Source organism: Agrilus planipennis, unplaced genomic scaffold (genome assembly GCF_000699045.2).
Source record: "Agrilus planipennis isolate EAB-ADULT unplaced genomic scaffold, Apla_2.0 scaffold17, whole genome shotgun sequence".
NCBI lineage: Eukaryota > Metazoa > Arthropoda > Insecta > Coleoptera > Buprestidae > Agrilus > Agrilus planipennis.
In genome coordinates this window covers 2125086-2149467 of record NW_020439021.1, presented here as the reverse complement: position 1 = coordinate 2149467, position 24382 = coordinate 2125086, and the positions used below count along the sequence as shown (strand labels likewise).

The 24382-nt window shown below is 35.4% G+C and overlaps 1 protein-coding gene across 3 annotated transcripts in view; it reads right to left on the bottom strand.

The window, feature by feature from the left end:
- Positions 1-24382, bottom strand: part of LOC108744325 (RNA-binding protein Musashi homolog Rbp6) — a 416279-nt gene that overhangs the window by 62349 nt on the left and 329548 nt on the right. For all 3 annotated transcript variants that reach the window (XM_025976307.1, XM_025976305.1, XM_025976306.1), the window contains 2 exons: positions 23996-24064; positions 22144-22228 (listed from right to left, as the gene is read on the bottom strand). In XM_025976307.1, coding sequence (XP_025832092.1) covers positions 22144-22228; positions 23996-24064 — 154 coding nt within the window. The remainder of the gene's footprint in view (positions 1-22143; positions 22229-23995; positions 24065-24382) is intronic.

The window sequence follows — 24382 nt, the reverse complement described above, 5'->3', positions numbered from 1 at the left end:
TCAAGTATGACAACATTTCGTGCATGAGTTTTGACGAAATTGGTGCAAGATACACTACTATCTCAGTAACTACATATCTATTGATGTTGTTAACCGCTTTCAGAAAGTCGACGAAACGCTACGTCCAGGCGTTGATTTCAGTCGCGGTTTATCATCCTCTTTCTTCTTGATGAACTTTATTAACAAATCAATTTTAATCTTTGAGTGATGAACGGTAATTAATATGTTTATATGTATGTACAAACATTAATTTCATTAGTATGAATCCCCTTCCTTATCATTTATCCTTTGCAAAAATACATAGGAAGGTTTTTTCGAAAACCATTTATTAAATTTTTGGTAAATAGAAAATGGTTTTTCTTAGGTTCTACTTTACAATTTATAGCCAGATATTTCCGCAAGTATTTTTTTTTCCTATTCCATTCCATTAGTTCAGCCAGGGTGCGAGATGGGTGTTGGAAAAAAATTGTACGAGATCCTTTTTCATACGTGTTTTTCATTCGGCAACGTCGCTTTCGAATCGATGAAAAGCTTTATCGCCATTCTGCGAAAAGTACCTATACAATCCGCTTTCCCGCTGTCACACACTGATTGCCTCTAATGCATTTAAATCGCGAGGGATGTAAAAGAAACGGGTGCGATTTGTTATTCCTGAATTCCTCCGCTACCTGCCGATTTGCATACCGGGTTTCTAGGCCGACGAAAACACCAAGAAAAAAAGTATCAAGAAGTAAACTGTGACGACGGTTCGCCGCAAAAAGGAAAACGAGAGAGAAAGACAACTACTATGATTCCTAAGAAAATATGGCAAAACACAAAAATATATATACAGCGTACGCGAACTTGTGTGTGCGTGTTAGGGCTATCTAATAAAAATTCATGAGAGAAAATACGAGAAAAAAAACGAGAAAGGTGGTCAAACTTTCTTCGTTATATGTCAACAGACATGGGATATATCATAATGTATTGAAAAAACCGTATATTTTCGTGAAACCTTCTTAAAGTGTGTTGGCTTATATTTTCTTTCAGGAGATGTCGATCATATACAGGAAGAACCCTTAAACTTGAAACAAACAACAATATTTAAACGTGTCAAATTGGATGTTCAATAACTAATAAAAGATTTATCAAAATTAACAAACGGCACACAAACATTACAATAGCAGCTACAGGCCTGACGCTGGAAGCTGGCGAAAATTTTAAAATGGCGTGGATGCGCGGTGGCAAAAGGAGGCAGTTTTAGGTATAAAGATTGCAGCCCTTTTTCTTCAGTATTCCTATCAGGGGCGTAGATTAAATATTTAAAAATAGGAGTCAGTGAGCAAGTAATAGACAGACAAACAGAAGAACTAATTGTTGATGTTGGTGACAGTGATAGAGATTCCCATGATGACAGTGAATGTGAAAACTAACTATAAAACAAAAGCAATAGGTTAATTTTTTCTTTTTGATAAGTCATGTTTTTACATTATTTTCTAGTACGCTACTGTCCTATCTGTATTAATACTATAATTTACGCCTACTGAAAGCTTATTTGTGTATCGGTTCCAAGTGACTTACCCAAATAGGTCATAAATGGGCAAGTACCTGCGCGACCGCTCGTCAGCTTCTTTCGTCAGGCCTGTACCTATGTTTGTAAGTCTGTTTTCAACTTCAGTCCGGCCCTGATTTTTGTAATTCTGTTCCTCTAATCCCGCCTATATTGTTATTTTCAATATTAGTAAAATCCCGTCAAAATTTACTACTAGGTTAGTAATAATTCTACATTTGATAAAATAGAATTTAACTGAGCAAAAGATTAGATGGTATATGAGGATATTCATAAGCAAACACAATTAAAAACCGGGAATGCGATTCAATCTTATTCGTCAACATTTTCCATTTAACTACTTACAAGAATTCTTTTACCAAACAATTGTTGTATATAAAAGACATTCAACAATTTCTTTAGGAAGAATGGTAAACAACTGACGTAAAACTGAGTAGACAATCCAGTTGAAACATGCGATTCTTTGTGGAAAGACTGAGTAAATAGATATTGCGAAAGCGATGCATTCAAATCTCCATTTTCGGGACGGAGAATAAAGGATATTCTGAACGAGCAATTTTACTTTAAAAAGATGAAGTGGAGTAGAGAATTCTTTGATTTAAGGACCTCATAAAAATAATAATAACACGTTGCATTCTTATATTTGAATACTTACATACATATTCAATTTAAATGCGAGCGCGTACAGAAAACGACGATGACCTAGTTACATTTTTATAATGTTTACCATTACAATATATAGTTGCATTAAAGAGAATTTCTTACAACTGTACACTGTGCATATAATATTTAATATTCATTCATATTACCAAAGAAGTTGCACATGAAATACGCTTTAGATCGCATGTTTCTTTTTATCACTTTATTATAACAGACATCTTGTAAAAAGGCGGAACCCATAAATTTTTTCGAAAATCGCAATCGCCTTACACTGCCGAGGCAAGATATCGATTTTCATCCTAATCGGAGAACATACACATTTGGCAGGGAGAGAAGTTATGTTGTAGGGGGTAAATAAGGGGGACCGTAAGGAATTTCGCTCCTACGAGGAGTTAGGCCTTCAGCCTCACTCGCAGCATGGCCACAGCTTCGCCTCGGCCCAACCGCACGAAGACGTACTTCAAAAGGGGGGTGACTGGGTGGGGGGGGTCGGTTAAATTTTTGTATTGTCATCGGTCTTTAATACGTGTGCAAATTTTCAAATCAATTGGATATCTTAAAATACGTGAAAATTGCGTTGAAAAATTCCATTAAATAGATATATACATACAAGTCAAGTTAATAAAAGCTTGTCAAAAATGACGATTTATTGTTTTTTTAGGGTTATATTTCAAGGTATTACCTCAGGATAGGAAAGAGTGGCGGTACGTGTCTAACCAGCCTTAGGACTGACGTACTTATGATAATGATGATGATATTTCAAGGTGATGCTTGTTCTCGATCAAACTTCATACTAAATTTTGTTAATTTTCATATTATGTATTTAGCTGAAGTTAATTAAAATTCTCTTTAACACCGATTATTTTGACCTGTTTACAGCCCGTTGATTTATTGTTCGTTACTAGGAAATAATTATGCAAGAGCAACATTTTTGTCCTTTTTTTTTAATTTGCACATAGTTACGGATTTGATGGGACGTACCTCGTTTGCAGGTAGGTACATGTTGCACTTTTTTTTGTGTACATCCGCTCTTATTACGCGGACAATATAATGCAAAATCCGCACAGTTTATTGCATTACAATTCGAAACTCATTACGGATGAAAGCAAATTAACGGTGGCGTAGAATCCATAAGCGACAACTTTATTACCCATAACTGACACGTGCAGCTATTTACCTGCTACTAGTTTATATACACAATGTAGAGTGTTAAGCACAGAAATGCATTTTCTACGTTTTAATGCAAATAAAACGAGCAATTAATTTCCGTTTTCATGTGACATGTATTATTAGAGACAGTAATTATATTATGTTCGTTTAAATACTATTTTTATGATAAAGTAATTCCCAACATTTATTACCGAACACTTTAAAATGTGTGTCGAGATCACACAAGATTCTTAAGTATTTTAAAATTTCGAGTCTAGGAAAAAAGTCACGGAGAAAAATTCCCTCAGAAAAAATGTCACCGGAAAAAATGCCCCTTTGTAAAAAAAAGTCAAAATAAATAAAAGTAAAACAAAAATATTGGTATGCAAAGGAAGAAAAAAGAAAAAGTAGTTAAAGAGCGAATATAAAGACAGGAAACGAAAAATTAGAAAAAGTTACCGATTTTAGGCATCTACGAAGTTAGATAAATCAAAACGGAAGGAGCAGTAGGTATACAAAACAGAGGAAAGACAGTCACCTATAATAAAATGAAGTCATTTTTATGCTCACAAAATTGGAAAAACTTGTTAAAGGTGTATGTTTGGTGCGCGGCGCTGTACGGGTGCGAAACATGGACAGTGGGCGGGACGGACAAGGTTGGAAGCGTTCGAAATGTGGTGTTAAAGGCCAATAATGAGGATACCGTGGATTGAGAAAATTAGAAATGAAGAGACATTAGAAAGAATAAGAGAACAGAAGACTGTATGGAATTCAATAAGAAATAGGGGAGATAGGTTGGTAGGACACCTTCTCAGGCATGAAGGTCTAGTCAGAGACACATTAGAGGCAGCAACAAGAAATACGAGGAATAGAGGTAGACCTACATTAGATATCTGTTCACAAATAGTTAAGGATGTGGGTTGTTCTAGTTTTAAGGAAATGCGAAGATTAGCTCAGGATTGGAAAGAGTGAAGGTGCGTGTCCAGCCAGTCTTAGGACTGACGACCTCATGATGATGATGGAAAAAAATCACCAAAAATTTATTCAAACGTTATCATTTGATTTAAAAAATCAACACTTCAAGTTATTGTCTTTATTGATAATGATAACGTTGAATAGACAGCATGAGTTATTATTTACTTGATTTGTTTTATTTTTGCTTATATGTATAGCAATAATATTATGTTGGGGGTTGAATTCACAAGAAGTATTTATTAATTACTTCGATGAATGCAATACTTCCGAGGGTCTTTTTTCTAGGGGATTTTTTCTGAGGGATTTTTTCTGGGTCTGTTTTTCCCGGGGGCCTTCTTCCGGTGCTTTTTTTCGGGGGAGATTTTTTCGATTATCTAAAATTTCAACTAATTTCTCTGTTTCCTTAGTTTCCCCTGAACGAAACGTTAATTCCCTTTGTCACGGCTTTTACCTCACATGAAAATTTCCTTGTTGTTGAACTTGGTAGCTAGCCATTTTAAATAATTAAGCAACTTTCAGCAGACAGATGTTTGAATTAAATAAAAAGTGGAATTCGCATTATCGCATTTCAAACGAACACGGACGAGTATCCGAAACCTTTTCTCCGAAACGACTATTTGCTAAACGAATTACCGTATGAACTATTGGAAGTTGCAATAGTGCACAGCTCACGAATTGTGCCAGTTCGACGTCATAAAATTTGCATTAAGACGTTTTACGAGTACTTCAAAGCGGAAGAGTTTATCGCGCACTTAATCGGGGATAACAGGCAATAAAAAACTATTGTATTGTTCATGGCGATGTGCAGATTTCGCTGAACGTCAGTCGCCATTAATCCTCTGACCCGACTGCTGGTTTCGTACTTCATCCGACTTCGTCTATTGCCTTTGTTATAAAAAATTATTAACAAATTGCAATATAATCTAAAAAACAATGACAACAGCAGATCTAGGAACTGGGATACTGATACGGCAAATATTAATTAAATTGATATCCAAAATGAAATTATTTTTTTTTGTGATTATTGCATTATCGTAATCATAAAGCTGTCAGTCCTAAGAATTGTTAGATACGCATATCAATTCTTTCCTATTCTAAGCTAATTTTAATTAGAATAGAATTTAAATAATTAGAACATCCCACATCCTAGCTCTATCTTTAATCTTCTTAACTCCTATTTCTGTTTCTGATATGTCCCTAACTAGCCCTTCATGTCTGAGGTGCCCTGCCAACCAATCTCGCTTATTTCTTATTATTACCTTCTATAGTGCCTACTGTTCTACTACTCTTTCTAATATATCTTCATTTTTAACCCTTTTCTATCCACGTACAACAAAAATACTGGTACGCAAGAGAAGAAAAAGTATGGAAAGAGCAAATATAAAAATAGGAGACGAAGATCTTAGGTATCTAGGAAGTTAGATAAATCAGGACGGAAGGAGTAGTAGGGATATAAAGCAGAGGATAGAGCAGTCGAGTCGCCTTTAATAAAAAGAAGCGAACGATTAATTTAGAAATTCGAAAAAGATTCTTAAAGGCGTATGTTTGGAGCGCAGCGCTGTACGGGTGCGAAATATGAACAGTGGGCGCTGCGGAAAAGAAAAGATTAGAAGCGTTCAAAAAGTGGTGTTGCAGGCTAATGATGAGGATACCGTGGGTAGGGAAGATTAAAAATGAAGAGGTACTAGAAATAATAGCTGAACATGAAAGTCAATAAGAAAAAGGCAAGATAGATTGGTAGGACACCTTCTCAAGCATGAAGGTTAAGAATGTCGGATGTTCTAGTTTTAGGGAAATGCGAAGATTAACTAAGAATAGAAAGGAGTAAAGGTGCGTATTCAACTAGTCATAAGATTGACGACACTATGATGATGATAACGATCCACGGAATCCTCATCATTCGCCTGTAGCACCACATTCTGAACGCTTCTAACCTTTTTTTTTTTTCGTTGCGTCCACCGTCCACGTTTCCCACCCGTACAGGACCTTGCTCAGACATAAACTTTTAACAATCTTTTTTAAACCTTTAAATTAACCATTCGCGAGCATAGAAGTGACTTCTTTTTGTTAAAGACGACTCAGCTCTAAGCTATCCTCCGATTTACATATCTTCTGCTCCTTCCATCCTCAGTTATCTGACTTCCTAAATCAGCGATTACAACACCGTATATTTTACCTATAGATTATATTATATTATTATACAGTTCTACAGAAGCAAATGCATATAAAGTTAAGGATTAAATCTTTTAAAAGCGTTATTTACCTATAATAATAAATAATCAATAACGTCTGTGGATTTTATAAATGGATCCATCATATAATACAATAGAGAATTACATCAATCATAGCCCGTGCGTCCGTCGGCTAAAAGATTAAATTATAAGGCTTTTGTTGACCTAAAACTTCCATTTTTAGAGGCAATTATTACAATAACCGGTGCACCTTTACGATCTGCAACAGCCTGGTTCATCTCACCATCCCAGTTCCTATGCAATTTCTCTTATCTTCGCATTCCACTCTGCAAACGCTCGGCGTCGCATCGCCGACGCTCCAGGCACTCCGCCGCGTCAGCAAAATGAATTTCGGAGGACCGTTTTAAAGAATATGACCCAATAAAACTATAACGAAAAACTCATTTTTTTTTGTAGCCACACGAAAGTTTTAAGTAATATATCTTCTGATATTGTCCGACCAACCCACAATGTCAATTTATTGGAAATTTTATCATAAACTTTATTCAATTATTTCCACTGATAGACTGCATATTGCAAATATCAGCACTTAAATTTAATTTAATAGAAAATTATTGCAAACATAACTTCTGTTAAAGATATATTTAAATATTAAAGAACAACTGAAGTTTTTCAAATTAATTCATGAAAATCAACTGAAACTTTACAACATAAAATACAAATTCATTTATGTATAAGTGTAATTGACAACCAATATCGCTTTCCAACGTAAAAAATTGTGCTATTATTTACATTGGATACGTTTTCGTTCAGCTACATTTAAAATAGTAAGTAAATAGAAAAACCTCATTGCCTTTGTTATTCTTCGAGCAGTGGCATAAGGAAAGAAAGGTAGGTAATCGAAGTCGTAATGCAACATTGTCGTCAAAAATATCGGTTAGTGGCGTTGACGAATAGCGAAATAGGAAGTAGTAGCGGTGGCTTTCGTCGCGTTGCTTGCCGTGGTGGTGGCAGCGACTATTAGGAAAATGCAAAGCAGTTGCATTTGCCGTAGGTTGCAACGGGTGACCTGTCTGCGAACCCACGAAAGCAGTTACCGAGAATAAATTTTAACTCCGCTTGCTTTCATGATCCAATCGTGGATTTTTGCAACGGCTCTCACGACTTAGCCCGCTTTATTCGTTTATTTAAAAAGCGAACGAATGCATAATGGCGCTCGAGCACTGCGAAAATAGAGAGCACCGAAAAGTATTTAAACCCATAACCATTAATACGTACTATTTTTGAAAGGAAATCTGCGCGCTATTGGTCTCGAACGCAAAAATTATTGCTCAAAATTTCCGTATTATCCGCCATACTTTTATATACCAGGTGGTCTAAAAGTCACCAGGCCATTCTAAAGTTTCTTACTTCCGCTCCAAAACAATGAAAAATGGGATGAATTTTATGTATCTTCCGGAGTATCATCATCATAAGGTCGTCAGTCCTAAGATTGGATGGACACGCACCTCCACTCTTTCCTATCCTGAGCCTAATCTTCGCATTTCCCCAAAACTAGAACATCCCACACCCTTAAGTATTTGCGAACAGTAATCTAATCTAGATCTACTATTTTATTTAGTTAACGACACTCAACTTTTCTTGGTGGAGGATAAAAACACGTTGGATATTAAATCTTAATAAATATATTTACAATACGAAGAATTTGACTCAAAGGTACAAAACTATGATGATGGTAAGGATAACTACAAAGTGTGTTTACTGTTGAACAACTTAAATCGAAGTCATACAAATACTGGATGTTACTTACTAACTACAAAAATTTAGAGGGGGTTGATAAATCAGAGCGTCAAGCGACCCTGGTTGTAAGAACTGTTCCCCTGCAGGTAGCAGGCAGTATCATAAAAATTAATATTCAGGAATTTAGAAAGTCAGTGACAATTTCTAGGTATAACGATTCGTTTTGAAGATGAATTATTGAAACGTACAAAATAAAAATGATGAAACGAAATAAATATCTGAATAAACGTTACTTAAATATTATTAACTGTAAATGTTAATAAGACGATGATTTACGAATACTGAAAATAATATGTATAACAATTAACTCCTACTTAACAGTTACGTATAAGTGTTTGTGGATAGTTTTAAACATTTACCGAAAAATGCTGACTGCAACTATTATTACACAAGCATTGACTTCTCTTTTTTCTATTTGTTTCATCCATTGTCCTTCTGAATGTTCAAGTATTAACGCTAGACAAGTAACTAATAATTTGTTGTTTGACAACCCAACAACATCATTTGCATTGCATATCATTAAGCTTCCTGTCTTTATTTTACAGAATTGAACATGTAGACAAGTTAATAATTATATTTATATACATACATATAATCCATGAAGGTATCATCATCACAAGGTCGTCAGTCTTAAGACTGGTTGGACACGCACCTCGACTCTTTCCTATCCTGAGCTAAACTTCGCATTTCCCTAAAACTAGAACAGCCCACATCCTTAACTAATTGCGAACAGTAATGTAATCTAGGTTTACCTCTACCCCTCCTAATTTCCGTTTCTACCTCTAACACTAGTTATGACCCTTTGCAGCAAATTTAGGTCGTCGAGGATAGAGTCCAACAGCTCCTTAGCAACGTTAATGCGATACTGTTTTTGGTCGAAGTTGAGCAATTTTGGTACGAATTTCGCGGCAACCTGTCTCATGTCAAAATCATTGGTAAAAATCAAATGGCAGGAACCAATCGATATGTTTAGGTCTTCAGCAACTTCTCAACAACAGTGATTCGACGATTGGTCAATAGTATTTTCTTCACTTCATCAATGTTTTCGTCTGTTGTTGACTTGTTCGGAGGTACAGCACGCTCTGTTGTTGTTTGGGTAAAAGGTACCCGATGTTCTTTTCTCTACCCCTGACAACGTGTTTACGAAATTTCATGCGGATCGGTTCAGTAGTTAGGGCGTGAAAAGCCGATAAACAAACAAACTCATATTAAACATACATACAATTTAGACACCTTTTTAGAAGTGAGTTGGTTTAATATGAAATATTACTCTGAAAATTCATTTGTGAATTTTTTACCCACTACACATTCCCTCAAAAAAAAAATTGTTGCTGTTGTCACACCCCCGCCGGGAATCGAGCCCGGGACCTTTGGCTTTACGCACCAATGTTCTGACCACTAAACTACGAGAGGTGACAACAGCAACAACGACCAACCGACCTACAAGGTTAACGATCCGTCGAACTAATGTAACTATATACTGAATATACTATGATTAAACATACATATAATTTAGATATCTTTTAGAAGTGAGTTAGTTTAATATGAAATATTATTCTGAAAATTCATTTCTGAATTTTTTACCCACTACACGCTACCTCAAATTAATGAGGGAAAAATTGTTGCTGTTGTCACACCCCCGTCGGGAATCGAACCCGGGACCTTTGGCTTTACGCACCAATGTTCTGACCACTAAACTACGAGAGGTGACAACAACAACCACGACCAACCGACCTACAAGGTTAACGATCCGTCGAACTAATNTTTTATTTAACTATTTAAATTTTATCTGTAATTCCTCCTTGCTAATACTATATCATCTACAAGTCTAAGCATACTAATCTTTCGCCCCTGTATATCTATCCCGTAGTGTAACTTTTCTTTATTATGAGAAGAGTTATTATTATTATTCTTTATACTTTTGGTTTCTATTTTTAATCTTTTGGGACAAATTTTACGGAGAGATACAGAGTATAACGCTTTCTGCTGGTCAACTTCCTGCCGCGACTACCCCCGGTAAGAAAAAAAAAAAACATCATAAAAATGAATTACCATTCAGTAAAGGTACATATTATAATAATTTTTATTGTGTGATGCAGTTTCTCCGAATCATTCGAGGGATAGTAAAATCTAAATGCTTCTACTTAGAAAACAGTTCGTTTCTACGAAAAGGAAAACGACTAAAGTAAATGGCTCATTCGGCCGCTGTAACTGGCTACAGCAACGCCAAAGTACGAGTGCACATTATTATGACGCCAATAAAGAAGTTAAATACACAGAGGCAACCGGTGTTCGATTCGAGTAACAATCCATTTCGGTTCCGCGGAATTTTATGCTCTCAGAACACGTTTTCGCGTTCAGCATTAGATCTTCGAGGTGGTGCGAACCTGCGAACAATTCCTGCGAGTTACCTGCGCTACCCATCACCTTAATAACCAGCATTTTCTTCAGTTTGTGTTCTGTCTCATCATTACAACCGCTTACCTTCCTCGTTGTAATTTATTTTGTTGAATCATGTTCCATTTTACTATAACTTGAATCAAATTTCTAAAAAAAAATCGGTTGTCTGTAAAGTCGGTTTACTAACGATAATTGAACGTGACAACATCATAAGAAAATACTGATGGAATGGTTTCATTTTTCAAAAGAAAATTTTAATTTTATTTGTTTGATAGATATTTTGTATGGATATAGAGAAGGAGGTAAATGGAAATGTATTATTGTATAGCAGCTGTCCACGCGGACGCATCGCTCACTCAAATAGGAGAGAGACAGATGCCGAATGCTGGCGAACGCGGAGGCCGATTGTGCCTCTTTGTCGCTCGTTCCACGCTCTCGCTTGCACTTCAAGCCTTAAATGGAACGCCTCAGAGCGAGGTAACGCCGCATAAGTCATGTTTTTTGGCGCGTGCAGCAGGCTCCATCGAATTATAAGACGTTGTCACGTCAAAAAGTGGACCTTGTTGGAGCATACGTAATCCTAAAATGTAGCATCGTGCTACAGATGGCGTTTATTGCGCCATTTGTGGTATTTTCTAAAACGCACTGTTAAGACAGCAGGTAAAAGTTGGTCTGTGTTCTGTCGGAGCTGCCTGCGACGCGCTGATGAGGTCCAAACAGATCGAAATCGCGATCCGCGTGTGGCAGTTTCGACAGAATACAGACGACATCGAATTATTTTATTTTGAAAAACACGTGTTGACGTATTACTGCTTACAGACAAAGTAAGTAATTTAGATACTTTTAATACTTTTAAAAAACCATTTTGCACACATCTCTAGATAAAACAATAAATATTGCATGGTTAAATATAGTTATGAAAGAAGAACAGAAGGTTGATGCTTTCACGAAAAATTGAAAATAAAATAAAACATACATACAATTTTTTTAGACATCTTTTAGAAGTGAGTTAGTTTAATATGAAATATTATTCTGAAAATTCATTTCTTGAATTCTTTTTTTGCCCACTACACACTTCCTCAAATTAATGAGCTTAGTGGTCAAAGCATTGGCGCGTAAAGCCAAAGAGCCCGGGTTCGATTCCCGGCGGGGGTGTGACAACAGCAACAAATTTTTCCTCATTAATTTGAGGAAGTGTGTAGTGGGCAAAAAAGAATTCAAGAAATGAATTTTCAGAATAATATTTCATAATAAAATAAAAGTTGACTAAGCTACTTAATACAAAGGTACGAGAGTGTTACGTAGAAATTATTTCCATTTCTGACTGTCACTTGGTCCCGTTCATTTGTTTCAGTCCAAAAACATTGTGAGTGTCGTGTGTAACATATTTTGCAGAAAGTGGTTGGAAGTAAAAAGTAAAAATATGACGGGTCGGGCCTTCGTTCATAACTCTTACAAAGTCAGCGACAGAGTTCCGAGCTGACAGAGTATGGCGATGGCGCTACGCTGAGTGAGGAACGAAACTTAAAAATAGTGTTCCCGTTTTTGTAATAAAAGGTCCCCCCGGTTATGCGAAATCCGTTTTAGAGGTTATGTTTATGAGAGACCTCGATAAGCCGAATACTTTTTATCGCCCGTCCGTTTTTGTCATAAAAGCTAAAATGGCTTATACGCTTTTGCGTGTACGCGGGGACGGTTGTAAAACTGCAGGCAGGCCGAAGGAGTGTTTCGCGAGTTTTTATGCGTAGAACAGATAGGCAATATATCTCGGAAAAGATTACTCTAATAAACTTAATGAAAAGATATAAACTTCCCAAAACAGATAAAATCTTCTTAATATACACTTACACTTCTGACTTTAAAAACCATACCAGGCCTTCCAAACTATAAAATAAGGATTAGATAGGCTAATAACGCAACCATCACTATTAATACTAAAGATACGAAAATATTTCTCGGATAATATTTCATCCTATACAGAACGAGTACTTCGCTGTATCGGCAATTAACTTCAGATTAAAATTTTTTAATCTATGCTATATAACCACAATGAAATTCACATGTAATGATTCCGCATATAACGACCATACACTATTATGTCGTAACTATGTTAGATAGTTCGGTTTTCATATGAAAAACCATAAATTTTAAGTATCTTTCAAACGACTCTAATTAATATATGGCATAATCAGTAATCATTAAAAAAATAAATCCCTTCATTTTTTGGGTCCCTTAACCACCGTAAAGGTATTTTATACCATATTCAGATTATTTTGCTCATTTACATATAGAGTTATTTTTGACCCCTAGTGTAATACATTGTGTATCTTTTTTGTATAAGCAACGTTATCTAAAAAGGCGTTTATATTCAAGAAAAAGGTGGTTGTTCAATGAATTTCGTCTATTACGACCTAGGTTATAATAAGTCCTTTGAATTTGGAGCATACTTCAGTACAAAACTGATGCGGCTATAGTGGCTTAGGATGTAATGCCGAGTTCAGGTGTAGTGACAGTTTTTAACGAATCATTTGTAGCAAATCCCTATTAATGCGATGCAATCTTTTGTTGACATCCACACAGATGATCAGCAAATGTGGTGATCTTTACCATTTGTTTATAAATGTTAGCCAGGTAGGTAGGTAAGGGGGATGTTAAAATGATTCAGTTACAATGTGATATTTTGGGTAGCAAATCTGTTTAGCAAATTTCTGAATAAGTATGACTCCTAGATGTACATATATTGTTACAAAAAAAGCGGAAACTATACATAACGACTTCCGGATATAACGACAAAATTACAGTGGTCACGTCGTTCTCGCTATACCCGAAATCCACATTTTTGTAAGCTGCACTGGTAGAAATTAAAAAAAAATAAAATAACTATCCTTATAGCGACGAACATAAGTTCGATTAAAAAAAAAAAACGGTCAAGATGTTTCGATGGTACAACATATCGAAGATCATAATAAGAGAGATATGTTCGATTCGAAGTAGATAATATTATTGCAAGTCCGATCCTGTTTAAATCTTTGACTAAACGTGACATACATTATGTAGTCTGTAACGTGAATATATCCTAAACGCTGACACAATATAATAGTAACGCAAGTCGGATTCGAAACGCTAGGCTAGCGCCCACAATGCAATGATTTACAACAACATATTATCAATCTCCGTAACGAGCCCGTGCCAACGACAGGACTAACATTGCCCAGTAATATGTGTACAATTACGTAATTCCTCACAAACAGAAGCACGCACTGATATGAGATTGTCTGCGATATTACAATACAACGTACGGGCTGTTAAACCAAAAACGGCTATTACGTCAGTTAACTACGAAATTTCGGCTCGATATAAATAAGGACGAAGAAAGAATGAAGTGAAAAATTATATATAAGGTTGTTCGGAAAGTCATTTCGTTTTTTTTTTGTGGAAATGAAAGACAGTTTTCGTATTATAAACAAATACTTTATTAAATTATATATTGACCGTTTTGGTCCAACACCTTTTGCCATCTTTCTGGTAGTAGCATAATTCCACGCTCATAAAATTTTTGGTTTTTGCTGGCAAAAAACTGATCGAGGAGGTTTTTGACCTCCTCATTTGAGGTGAAGGTTTTACCGTCTAAAAAAATTTGGAGTGACCGGAACAAATAATAATCCGATGGTGCCAGGTCTATAGAATATGGTGTGTGTAGCATTGTATCCCATTCAAGCTGTAAAAGCTTTTGGCGAGTGACCAAACTTGTGTGAGGTCTCGCGTTGTCTTGGTCAAACACTACACCTTTCCTGTTGATTAGTTCTGACCTTTTCTGTTGAAGTGCATCATTCAGTTTGTCTAGCTGATCACAGTAGACTTCCGAATTAATCGTTGTGTTATCCGGTAAAAGCTCAAAAAAAACGATTCCTTTAAAATCCCACCAAACAGACAGCATCACCTTTTTTTGGTGAATATCGGCTTTGGAAATGGTTTGAGCCGGTTCATCTTTTTTGCTCCATGACCTCTTGCGTTTGACGTTGTTGTATACAACCCATTCTTCGTCCCCAGTGATGATGCGCTTCAAAAACAGATCATTTTCGTGACGTTTGAGAAGCGAATCGCAGACGTCAATGCGGCGACACAGATTTCTCTCTGTGAGAACATGGGGAACCCATACATCGAGCTTCGAGGATAATCCCAGGCCTTTCAAGTGGTCATAAACTGTTGAGTTTGATAAATTTAACCTCAATCCGATCTCACGTGTTGTTATTCGCCGGTTCACATCAACTAATGCCTTTATCGCGTCTTTATCAGCTTCAACCGGCCTTCCCGAACGTGGTGCATCTTCGACATCAAAATTGCAGGATCGAAATTTAGGGAACCAGTTCTGGCACTGGCGTACTGTCAACACACCTTCTCCATACACATAAGTCAATTTCTTTCTGGCTTGAACAGCATTTTTACTCTTTCTGTAGTAAAACAGTAAGATATGTCGAAAATGCTGCTTATCGCTCTCCATATTTAAAAGGGCACCAACCAAAAACTACTGCGTAGAATTAATTGGAATTTTTCACACACAAGCCTTGCTATATGAGCTCTCAAAGCATATAAAAATTATACGGCTTAAATGTGAAGTTGGGTGCAAAAGAATACAATTAAATCCTCTGTCGGGAAAAAACGAAATGACTTTCCGAACAACCCGATAGAATTCAGCAAATGGCTACTCAATTCCTTGTATCGATGAAATACATCAAAAACATTATTTGCGTTCTACTTTGAAAATACTAGAAATCGGTCAGATAGCACTGTTGGTTTTTTGAATATATTCACTTGATTTGATTTTGTATTTCGGTTTACTTAAAAGCGAAAATATTGATCTATATATATCTACGTCTATATGATACGTATACTCAATTTTCAAATGAAATACATGTGTTAATATGTTTGATTTTATAAAGATTATGTCACTACCGTTTCAACCACAAGACAAATATCAAGTATAAATAAACATTGTTTCATGCTAAAGGTACTTAATTTCAATAAATACGTGCTAATTTTTAGCATGCTTTACATCGTCTTATCACCCTCGTAAAACAGTAGATTTATGTTTACTTCAGTTACCAACTAACTTGGTTTTAGTATCAGTCTGATTTTATTACCTACATGCATATTCTAACACAATGTTGTAACAGTACAACACATGTGGTTCCTAAGAGAGTTATATTCAGAAGGAATTGTAATGTTATATTTATTACTTATCATAAAACTTCTTCGTGATACCAGAAACAGCCATCAAAAACGATGCGTCTTCTACTTATTGACGCAATTTACTTTTAATGACATCTTTAGTTTAGCATTAATCATTTGTTAAATTCTGTTGCCTTTATTATACCCTATAGGTTAAAAACTCTGTACATCGAACGAAAACGCCCTGTTCCGGGAGTTTATTGAAAGTTACCACCGAACATCGAATAGAACACATAACACAGGTATCAATTCTAGATCGAGCAATCACTTTGTTATTGTGTGAATAGAAGAATTACTTGAAAAATAACACCGAATCCTTTTCTACTCAGTAGATTTTTTATAAAAGCTGTTTCGGTATGTAACAACTGTACATACTCAAAAGATGCCGATACACGCGCCGTAGAGTAAAAACATGCTTATTGGTTCTAAATATTATGAGCTTAATATTTGGAACAGGAATTTGAAATTTTGTAGTAAGATAGAAAAAGGTTTGCTCTAAAGCTTGTCGAAGGCCATTTTTTAATTTTTTAATTTCTATTGAAAATACGTGTCCTGCAAGAAGCATCAATTAGAAGCATTTGTAAAGGCTTTTAATGATCATATTATTGAAAACCAAAAACGTACAGAGTTGGTGTGAACCTTTCTCTATTACCATACAAAAAATTAGATATTTATCTCGCAGCGTTAAATCACAATATGTAAAATAGGAATCCATGTTTTCGGAAAAATTCACCTTAGGCACGAGCGGAGTATTGCGGTCAATCCCCTTAATAAATGACACCGAATCCTTTTCTATTTACCGATTGCAACCGCGAATAATGAAATTTTTAACCGCGAATACAGGAACTAGGTTGCAATTTTTTCATCCGCGAATAAGGAAACCGTGAATAAGGAACTTTTACTGTACTTATTAAATTATCATTGCTGGTGTTGTGATAGAACTACCCGACGACATTATCCGGCACGCAGCCGGATCCTAAAAAAAGTGTCGGATCCAAACCGCGTACAGGATCCACTTTCCGATATGAGTATAAACTGTGTAACAAAAACACTGGCGTTACTTTTTTTTTTTATAAGAGTGTGACAGATTACCGTTCGAACTTGGCGGCGATTTTTTATCGCCTTATTTACATTCATTAAACTGCTTTCAGTTCACTTCCGATTCTATCTTTCGTCAAAATTGTTGTTTTCAACCCGGGATTGAAATGTCGTCGGCCGGTCGCGTCGCTTCGTAATTACCTATTTATTAAGTTGCGTTTCGTCTGGAATTATCAATACGTAATGAACTTCGTCTCGACACTGCTGTCGCGAATGACTTCCTCTTCCGACAATAATATTACGGTCTCTGCCACGAACGAAGAGCAAAGCAGGTTCCTCACAGGATAAATTCTCGCGCAAATAGTAATTCCTTTACACAATTATTTCGTCCTTTTACCCGGTATTAATTAGCTGTATTAAATTGAACCTCTATTTCAGAAAATTATTTAAACAGATTATTACGCAAGAGAAATATACCCACACACATACATAAGTATATCATTCAAGGATTTAATTAAAAAATTATTAGATTACCCACGGGCGCACAGAGAAGTGAAGTGGTCCATCGAAACAAAAGTTTTCATGATTACAAAGAGAAGACAAAATACAGGAATGGTAATAAATTCACCATTCATGTCATAAGTTACGACCAAAAATTTAACTTTTAAAACAGCGAAATTCTGTTTTCTTTTTTTTTTATTGTATTGTAAAATCGACAGTATCACAATGTTGCCACAGGCTTCTTCACTCCTTTGCATTTCCCGAAAATCGTTTCTGCCTCTAATAGTAGTGTCCCTAGACAAAAATTTTCAGTCTCTCCATTCTCTCAGTCTTTCAGCGTCTCTCACAGTCTCTCAGTTATTGTCTAGGTGTTTTTATCGATCTCTTACAGTCTCTGTATGAGAGACTCCAACGATAAAATTGTTAATTCAGAGGTTCGAGTCTCTCACAGAGAGAATGAATGAATAAAACTGAAAAAGTGAGAGACTCGAGTCTCTGAAATATGTTGAACGTAGAAAATTTTAACCATGTATATCGAGAAATCACTTATTGAGAGATTTGAGTGTATTGTTCAGAGATTCGAGTCTCTCGTTCAGAGTCTGGATACGAAATGAGGATCTCTCTGAGCGACTCGAGTCTCTCATTCAGAGACGCTAAACAGTTTTTTTGACAGTCTCTCTCAGCGACATCAGAGAGACTCGATGAGAAACGGAGACTCGAGTCTCGCTTTCAGAGACTCTGAGAGACTGAGCATTTTTATCTTGGGGTCTTATCATCCTATCTGACTTTTCTCGGTTAGTTCTCCAAATAGACTCTTTCAATAATCCTTTCCGAACACATATTTGAATTTCTCATTTTCGGAAAGCCGACCCTTCAAATGGACGATGTGTTAGAGCTTACACGTTAAATACATTTAACGGTATCGGTAATGCATGTATCATTGTAATGACTAGACAGCAGAGGACGTCCGTCGTCTTGGTGGTGAGAGTCGGAAGGGAATAAAAAAAAACTCATTAGACAAATTGACGATGCCCGTTACATCAACGGCTTCGTTAACGTTAGCGAAGCCGTCAGTTAATACCTTAATTGACGTATTGGCGTCACTTGTAATATCGACAGGTATATGGCGATCATTAAACGAAACCCTCTGACTGGTAACGCGACGCGACACGACACGACGCGACGAAAGCACAAGATCATAAACGAAGGTATAATTATAGGTATCTACAACCATTAAAAACATATCCGTATGGTTAAATGAAGAAACGATTTGACTGTACCATAGGCCAAACAGCATCCTATCAGGGATTGTGATTCTTCTCGGATTTTTAAGCTTTTCAAATGGGCAGCTACTTCACAAATGTGAGACTTTACTAAGCACTCAATTTTATCCTTTGAGTTTTAATTGTTCATATGCTTTCTCTATTCACATTTTCTTCCGTTTTCGTATTCACTGTGCGAAGTCTCAAAACGAAGCAGAACGAAAAAAGAAAGGAAAGGCGACGCCGTCCTGTCGACGGGTATGATAGTGTAGTGGTAGTGACAACGAACGCCCATGGCGAGAAACAGCTGTGTAAACAACGGATAAAAGACAGACCGACCGACAGGCCCTTCTTTCAAACGCCGCTTTTATTTTGCATAGAAACGCTATTATCCACGATGTTTCTCTGCTATTAACTTTTTTTTTTAATAACGAAAAAGTGCGGCTTCTACGGCACTGCTTCCGCCTCGTTTCCAAATGAAAAGAATTTTTTAACGACAGACGGCGAAGCGAATAAGACTTTCAGAAAACATGCCAATAGAAAACAGTGTTATACTTGGATAGAGATTATTGAAGGGATTGAATTCATTAACAATATCGACCAGTTTATCTGCTAGAAAGAGGGAGAAGGCTGAATAAACGTTGTTGCTGTCGCGTTTAATTGAAAGTGATCAAAGAAAATGACATGCCACGTTTTAGGTAGCTAAATTATTTGTAACGGTTATGGCAAAACGTTCACCAATTGGTGAAAAAAAAAAATTCACGTCTATATCTGAAAATTTCTCTGAAAACTAACCGAAATCTTTTGAACAGCTTTAAGTTGCATTGATAGTACTGGAATTAATTTATTTTTGAGTCTTCCTCCGTTTTTGGCTTCAAAATTTAATTAACAAATACTAATCCCTATTTTATTTCCATTAAACATTACATAAACTTCTAATCCTGAGTTCTTCCAACTCGAAACTACATGTAGCATGGCTATTAGTTCTATTTCTTGATAAACATCAATTAAAAGAAACTTTTTTCCTGATTGATTGCCCAAAACACAACTATTTTATCAAGCCAAGCAATTAATGAGAAGCCAAATTTCGTAAACCGATAGAAGAAACGAAAATAAAGAAGAAATTGAACAGCAAATGATGGATGACGGTTACGTGGTCGAAAAACATTACAGATCATTCGGAAAAGCGCTACAAATCATCGGTTGTTGAATTCGAAAGAGATGGCCATTAATAAGTAATAAACCGCTTCGGGGTAGAACACGTTTAGTATTAGAATTCCATTCCGATCCTCCCCATCAGCCATTATGGATATATACACACATTAATTCAGCAGAGGTACCTTAACATCTTGTTACGGATATCGGGAAGTAAAGGGCCTATTGTGCGTCCAATTATTTTCCTGGCGCATCGCCAGTAAACAACAAAAATTACGCTTACGTGTTACGCGAATGTAGTACGTATTCTCTGACGTTTAATGAACACTACTTGTAACCCTTATAAATATTCTTTGAAGTAACCGCAACTCTCAGCATGACATAGTAATTAATAATCAACTCTCGAATAATTAATTGTTATTTTTGAATAAAACCTTCTCAGTAAATACAGGGCGATCAAAACAAAAACTCAAGATGAGTGAATAGTACAAAAAATTACATGTACAAGTAAAAATTACAATTACAAAAAATTATTATAAGCCATTTTTCTATCTGTTTGTTATTATAAAACGCAATAGGTATATCTATTTTCAATATTTCTATTATTATGATAACATGAAGATATTACAGTCCCCATATGCTATAAATTGAATGACACATGTTATATAGAACCTTGCTATTAATTTGTTGAGGTTCGGATCTATTATTTTGGAGCCTAGCTACGATATGTTACCCCTTTATTCCAAAAAAAACGATAGAACTAGAAATTAGCAATATTAAAACTCAAATTTTATATTTTGAGACAACGAGAAATACCCTTACAGTTTTGATAAAAGAATAAGTACTTACTAAAACATATATCTCAATATATAAGTGTAATTTCAGACCGTAACTTATCAAAAAGCATGAACCCCCAACGATGTTTTCTACATCAGTTCCAATTCTACTTACGTTTAAAATCTAATTATCGCCTAATTTTGCATAATTGTTTTAATTCAAATTTTCTTGTGTGAACAAAAAACATTTTAATAATTACTAAGACAATGTTCTATCGTTAAGACCGATTTAAAACTGGATTATATTCGGTTTCTAATTTTGGATACTGAATTTTACGGAATCCGTCTTGTCCTAAATTAGACAACTTTTATGTGATTGAAACAAAAAACATCACCGATAGCAATATTTGTTTCAATCACTTAGGCATATGCTATAACTTTTAATAAACAAATGTCTGTATCACTTACTTCTGAATAACAGAACTGTGCACTTCATAAAAAATCACTTTATCTGAGAGACCTTTTGTTGTGTGAGTTCATTTACAAAAAAAAAAAAATTAACGGGCTTTGAAATAACACAGGCAACTAGCCAAAATGAGGCGATTTTACTCTGCCTGGTAATAATGGTTGTTCTTTTTTAAACGCCCTGTATTTTCAGAAACGTGACCTTTACACCCGTAATATTTCAAGACATAACATGAATAACTTACTTGCGGACAGTAAGTAATGCACATAAGTGCATTCACGACTCTAAGTAGGTAGGTCAGCAAGGCAACGAGAAGGAAGTCATCAAATGCAACGCTCAGATGCCGACGATGACACGACAAATCTATTCCGGACGCAAACTCCTTCTAAACAAACAGGATGATGACGTTTTGTTCGTTTTCAGACTAACAAGTCTCATGAGTCGCTAACAATATCGCCACCGCTATCATCAGCGCTTCTACAACCACCAGCGAGCGACAACAAATGTTTGAACTTTCCAACCGCCACTATGTAGGTATAATAAAATGATATCCCGATGTCTCATCATCATGGTAAACAACGAGACCGTAATTTATAATACTATAATTTTCCGCAAACACACACACACACGCAGTACTTTTCCAAGTGGATAATACCGGACAAATGGACAAATTATTTGATTTAAGAAGCTTCTAGATTTGCAATTAAAATTACCTAAAACATAATTATAGTGACTGTTGTCATAACCAACAGCAGCCAACAGATATAGCTAGTTTAAAAGCTCATGAGTTTTCGCACGCGCGAGAGACAGACATTTTTGCGATCGTGTTATACAATATGACTTTTAAACGAACGCTCCTTACTACAATAATAAGCAAGAACGGTGTAATACACACATAAATATCCAATGATTTCCGAACAAAGTAAAAAAGAAAAATGGTTTCACACTTCCTTTAAGTAGGAACATCATCAAGTTTAATAAATCGACTTACCTTTTTACCATCTAGCTCGTGTGTGCCTTGTGCTAATACCTTATCTACGCTAGATGGGTCTGCGAAGGTGATAAATCCGAAGCCCCTACAATAAACAAGAGAAAATCATAATCGCAGTTTGTCTATAAGGAAAACGTATGTAAAAAAGCCTTCACTTACTTGTCAGAATATATATACAGTCTCTAGTTAATTCTTAAATGTTAAATTTAAATGTGTATTCATTTATTTCGGTTTAGATTTATTTATTATTTATATTGAAAAGGCCATTCTGACAAAAAAGCGAAAGAATTAAAAGGCATTGCTACATTATCATTTTCTAACAGAGAGTATGTTGAGGAGGGGGTAAAGGACACTACGAGGCAGCTACGTTTTGTGTTTTTATATACAGCACAACATCAAGCAGCACGCTGTAGAAGAAAAATTCGACCCTGCCTTTTAATTGATTTTAAAATTAAATCATAAATTCGACGATGTAATTCACAACAAAAAAAAATCAATAAAAAAGATGCTTTTATAGTTTCGAAAGCGCTTCGGGCTTCCGTATTATCAGATCTGTGTAATTAATAAAAAACAAACTTAAAATATATCACAAGTTTTTACATATTTCTCGATAAATAGTTTGTTGATACACACAAATCATAAATATCATGCTTTTTGAATTATTTTATGGTTCTTTAAAGTTCTTATTTCTGTAAAAATATTACAATAGACAAGTACTAAATTTGGACATTTTTGGTTAATTTGCTTTGATATATTTTATGACAACTTAAGAAAATTTATAAAATAAAGTGTTCAAAACTTTTTCGAATACATACATAATTGCGTCATACGATATTTTAAGATAACATGATCACATACAAACAAAAACGAGTGTTATACTGTTATACTTATCCTAGACAAAAGTAACAATGATATCAATGAACAAAAATCTTCACCAACGATAATAAATTATTAACAAAACAATTCAAGAAATTTAAGGAGTGAAAAATATTTTAATTAATATTTAATTACACCCACGTTTCGCTTTATAATATCTACTTCTATAATTTACCCTGAAGAAGATTTAACATCAGAAAGGGAAGCGTCGGTGTGACTATATATTAAATAAAACATTTTTCAGCCCTTACATTGTCCTGTTAATAATTATTGGGGGAAAAAATACGAAGGCGTATTATTCTGGAATTAGTATGAATAATTTTATTAACTACTGTTTGGTACTGCCACTGACTAAATGGGTTTAGAAAACCCTTTACTAAATATTACGTTTTTGTAACCTTCAGTGAATGCACACCGTATTTTTAAGATACTAATTAGCATACGTACGTGTATTTTGCGAGACTTTTTTCAAAATATTTTCAACCTCACTGAAAACTTATTAATTCAACTAGCAATTGGCTTAATATGGCTCACGCAGTGACATTTTAAAACAAATAATTCCCCTTTTCTAGATCTTTTAGTCTGACCACAACATACATAATCTTAATCAATTTTATAAATATATCTTATCCTAAAGAAATAACATCACTTTTTGGTATATTACCTCACGCCGTGACATTTTAAAACAAACTATTCCCATATTTTATATCTACATAATTTTTTCATTTTTAGGATGACCACAATATACACAATTTTAACCCATTTTCATCGGAAAATTTTGTAAAAAGCAGTAATTTCAAGAAATAATCATTCATACATCTTATCTTAAAGAAATAACGTCACTTTTTGGTATATCACTTCACCGTATTATTTATACGTTTAGTTGTTTTTTAATTTCCATGATTGTCGATAATATACCAAAACGACGATGGCAGGTTCGAACTTTTCCTCCGGCGTGCTCACCAAGCACACATACCTGGGCACCAGGAGTCGGGGAGCGCCAGTGACCGGGATCCCTAGGGGAGCCGGTGCCTCAACAACGTTGCTGAAAGAGACACACTCTTCAAACCTTTCCTCTTTACAGTGACACTTGCACGTCTACCTCTAGTCAAGCAACTAACTTCTACTAACGTACACATATTTTAAAACAAGACTGTGATTTAAAATGAGACATAGGAAGGTCAAGCTTTAAGGAAGGTAACGGATAGACAGGATATTTTGCGCAAATCATCTTAAAATATTCCCAACCAAACATGTTACTATATCAAATAATATATTGTCACAACGATAAACCCAATAGAAATGAATAGTCTGTCAATCATTTTTCGTCCTTCGAGCCGGATACTTGTGAAAGGATTACCAC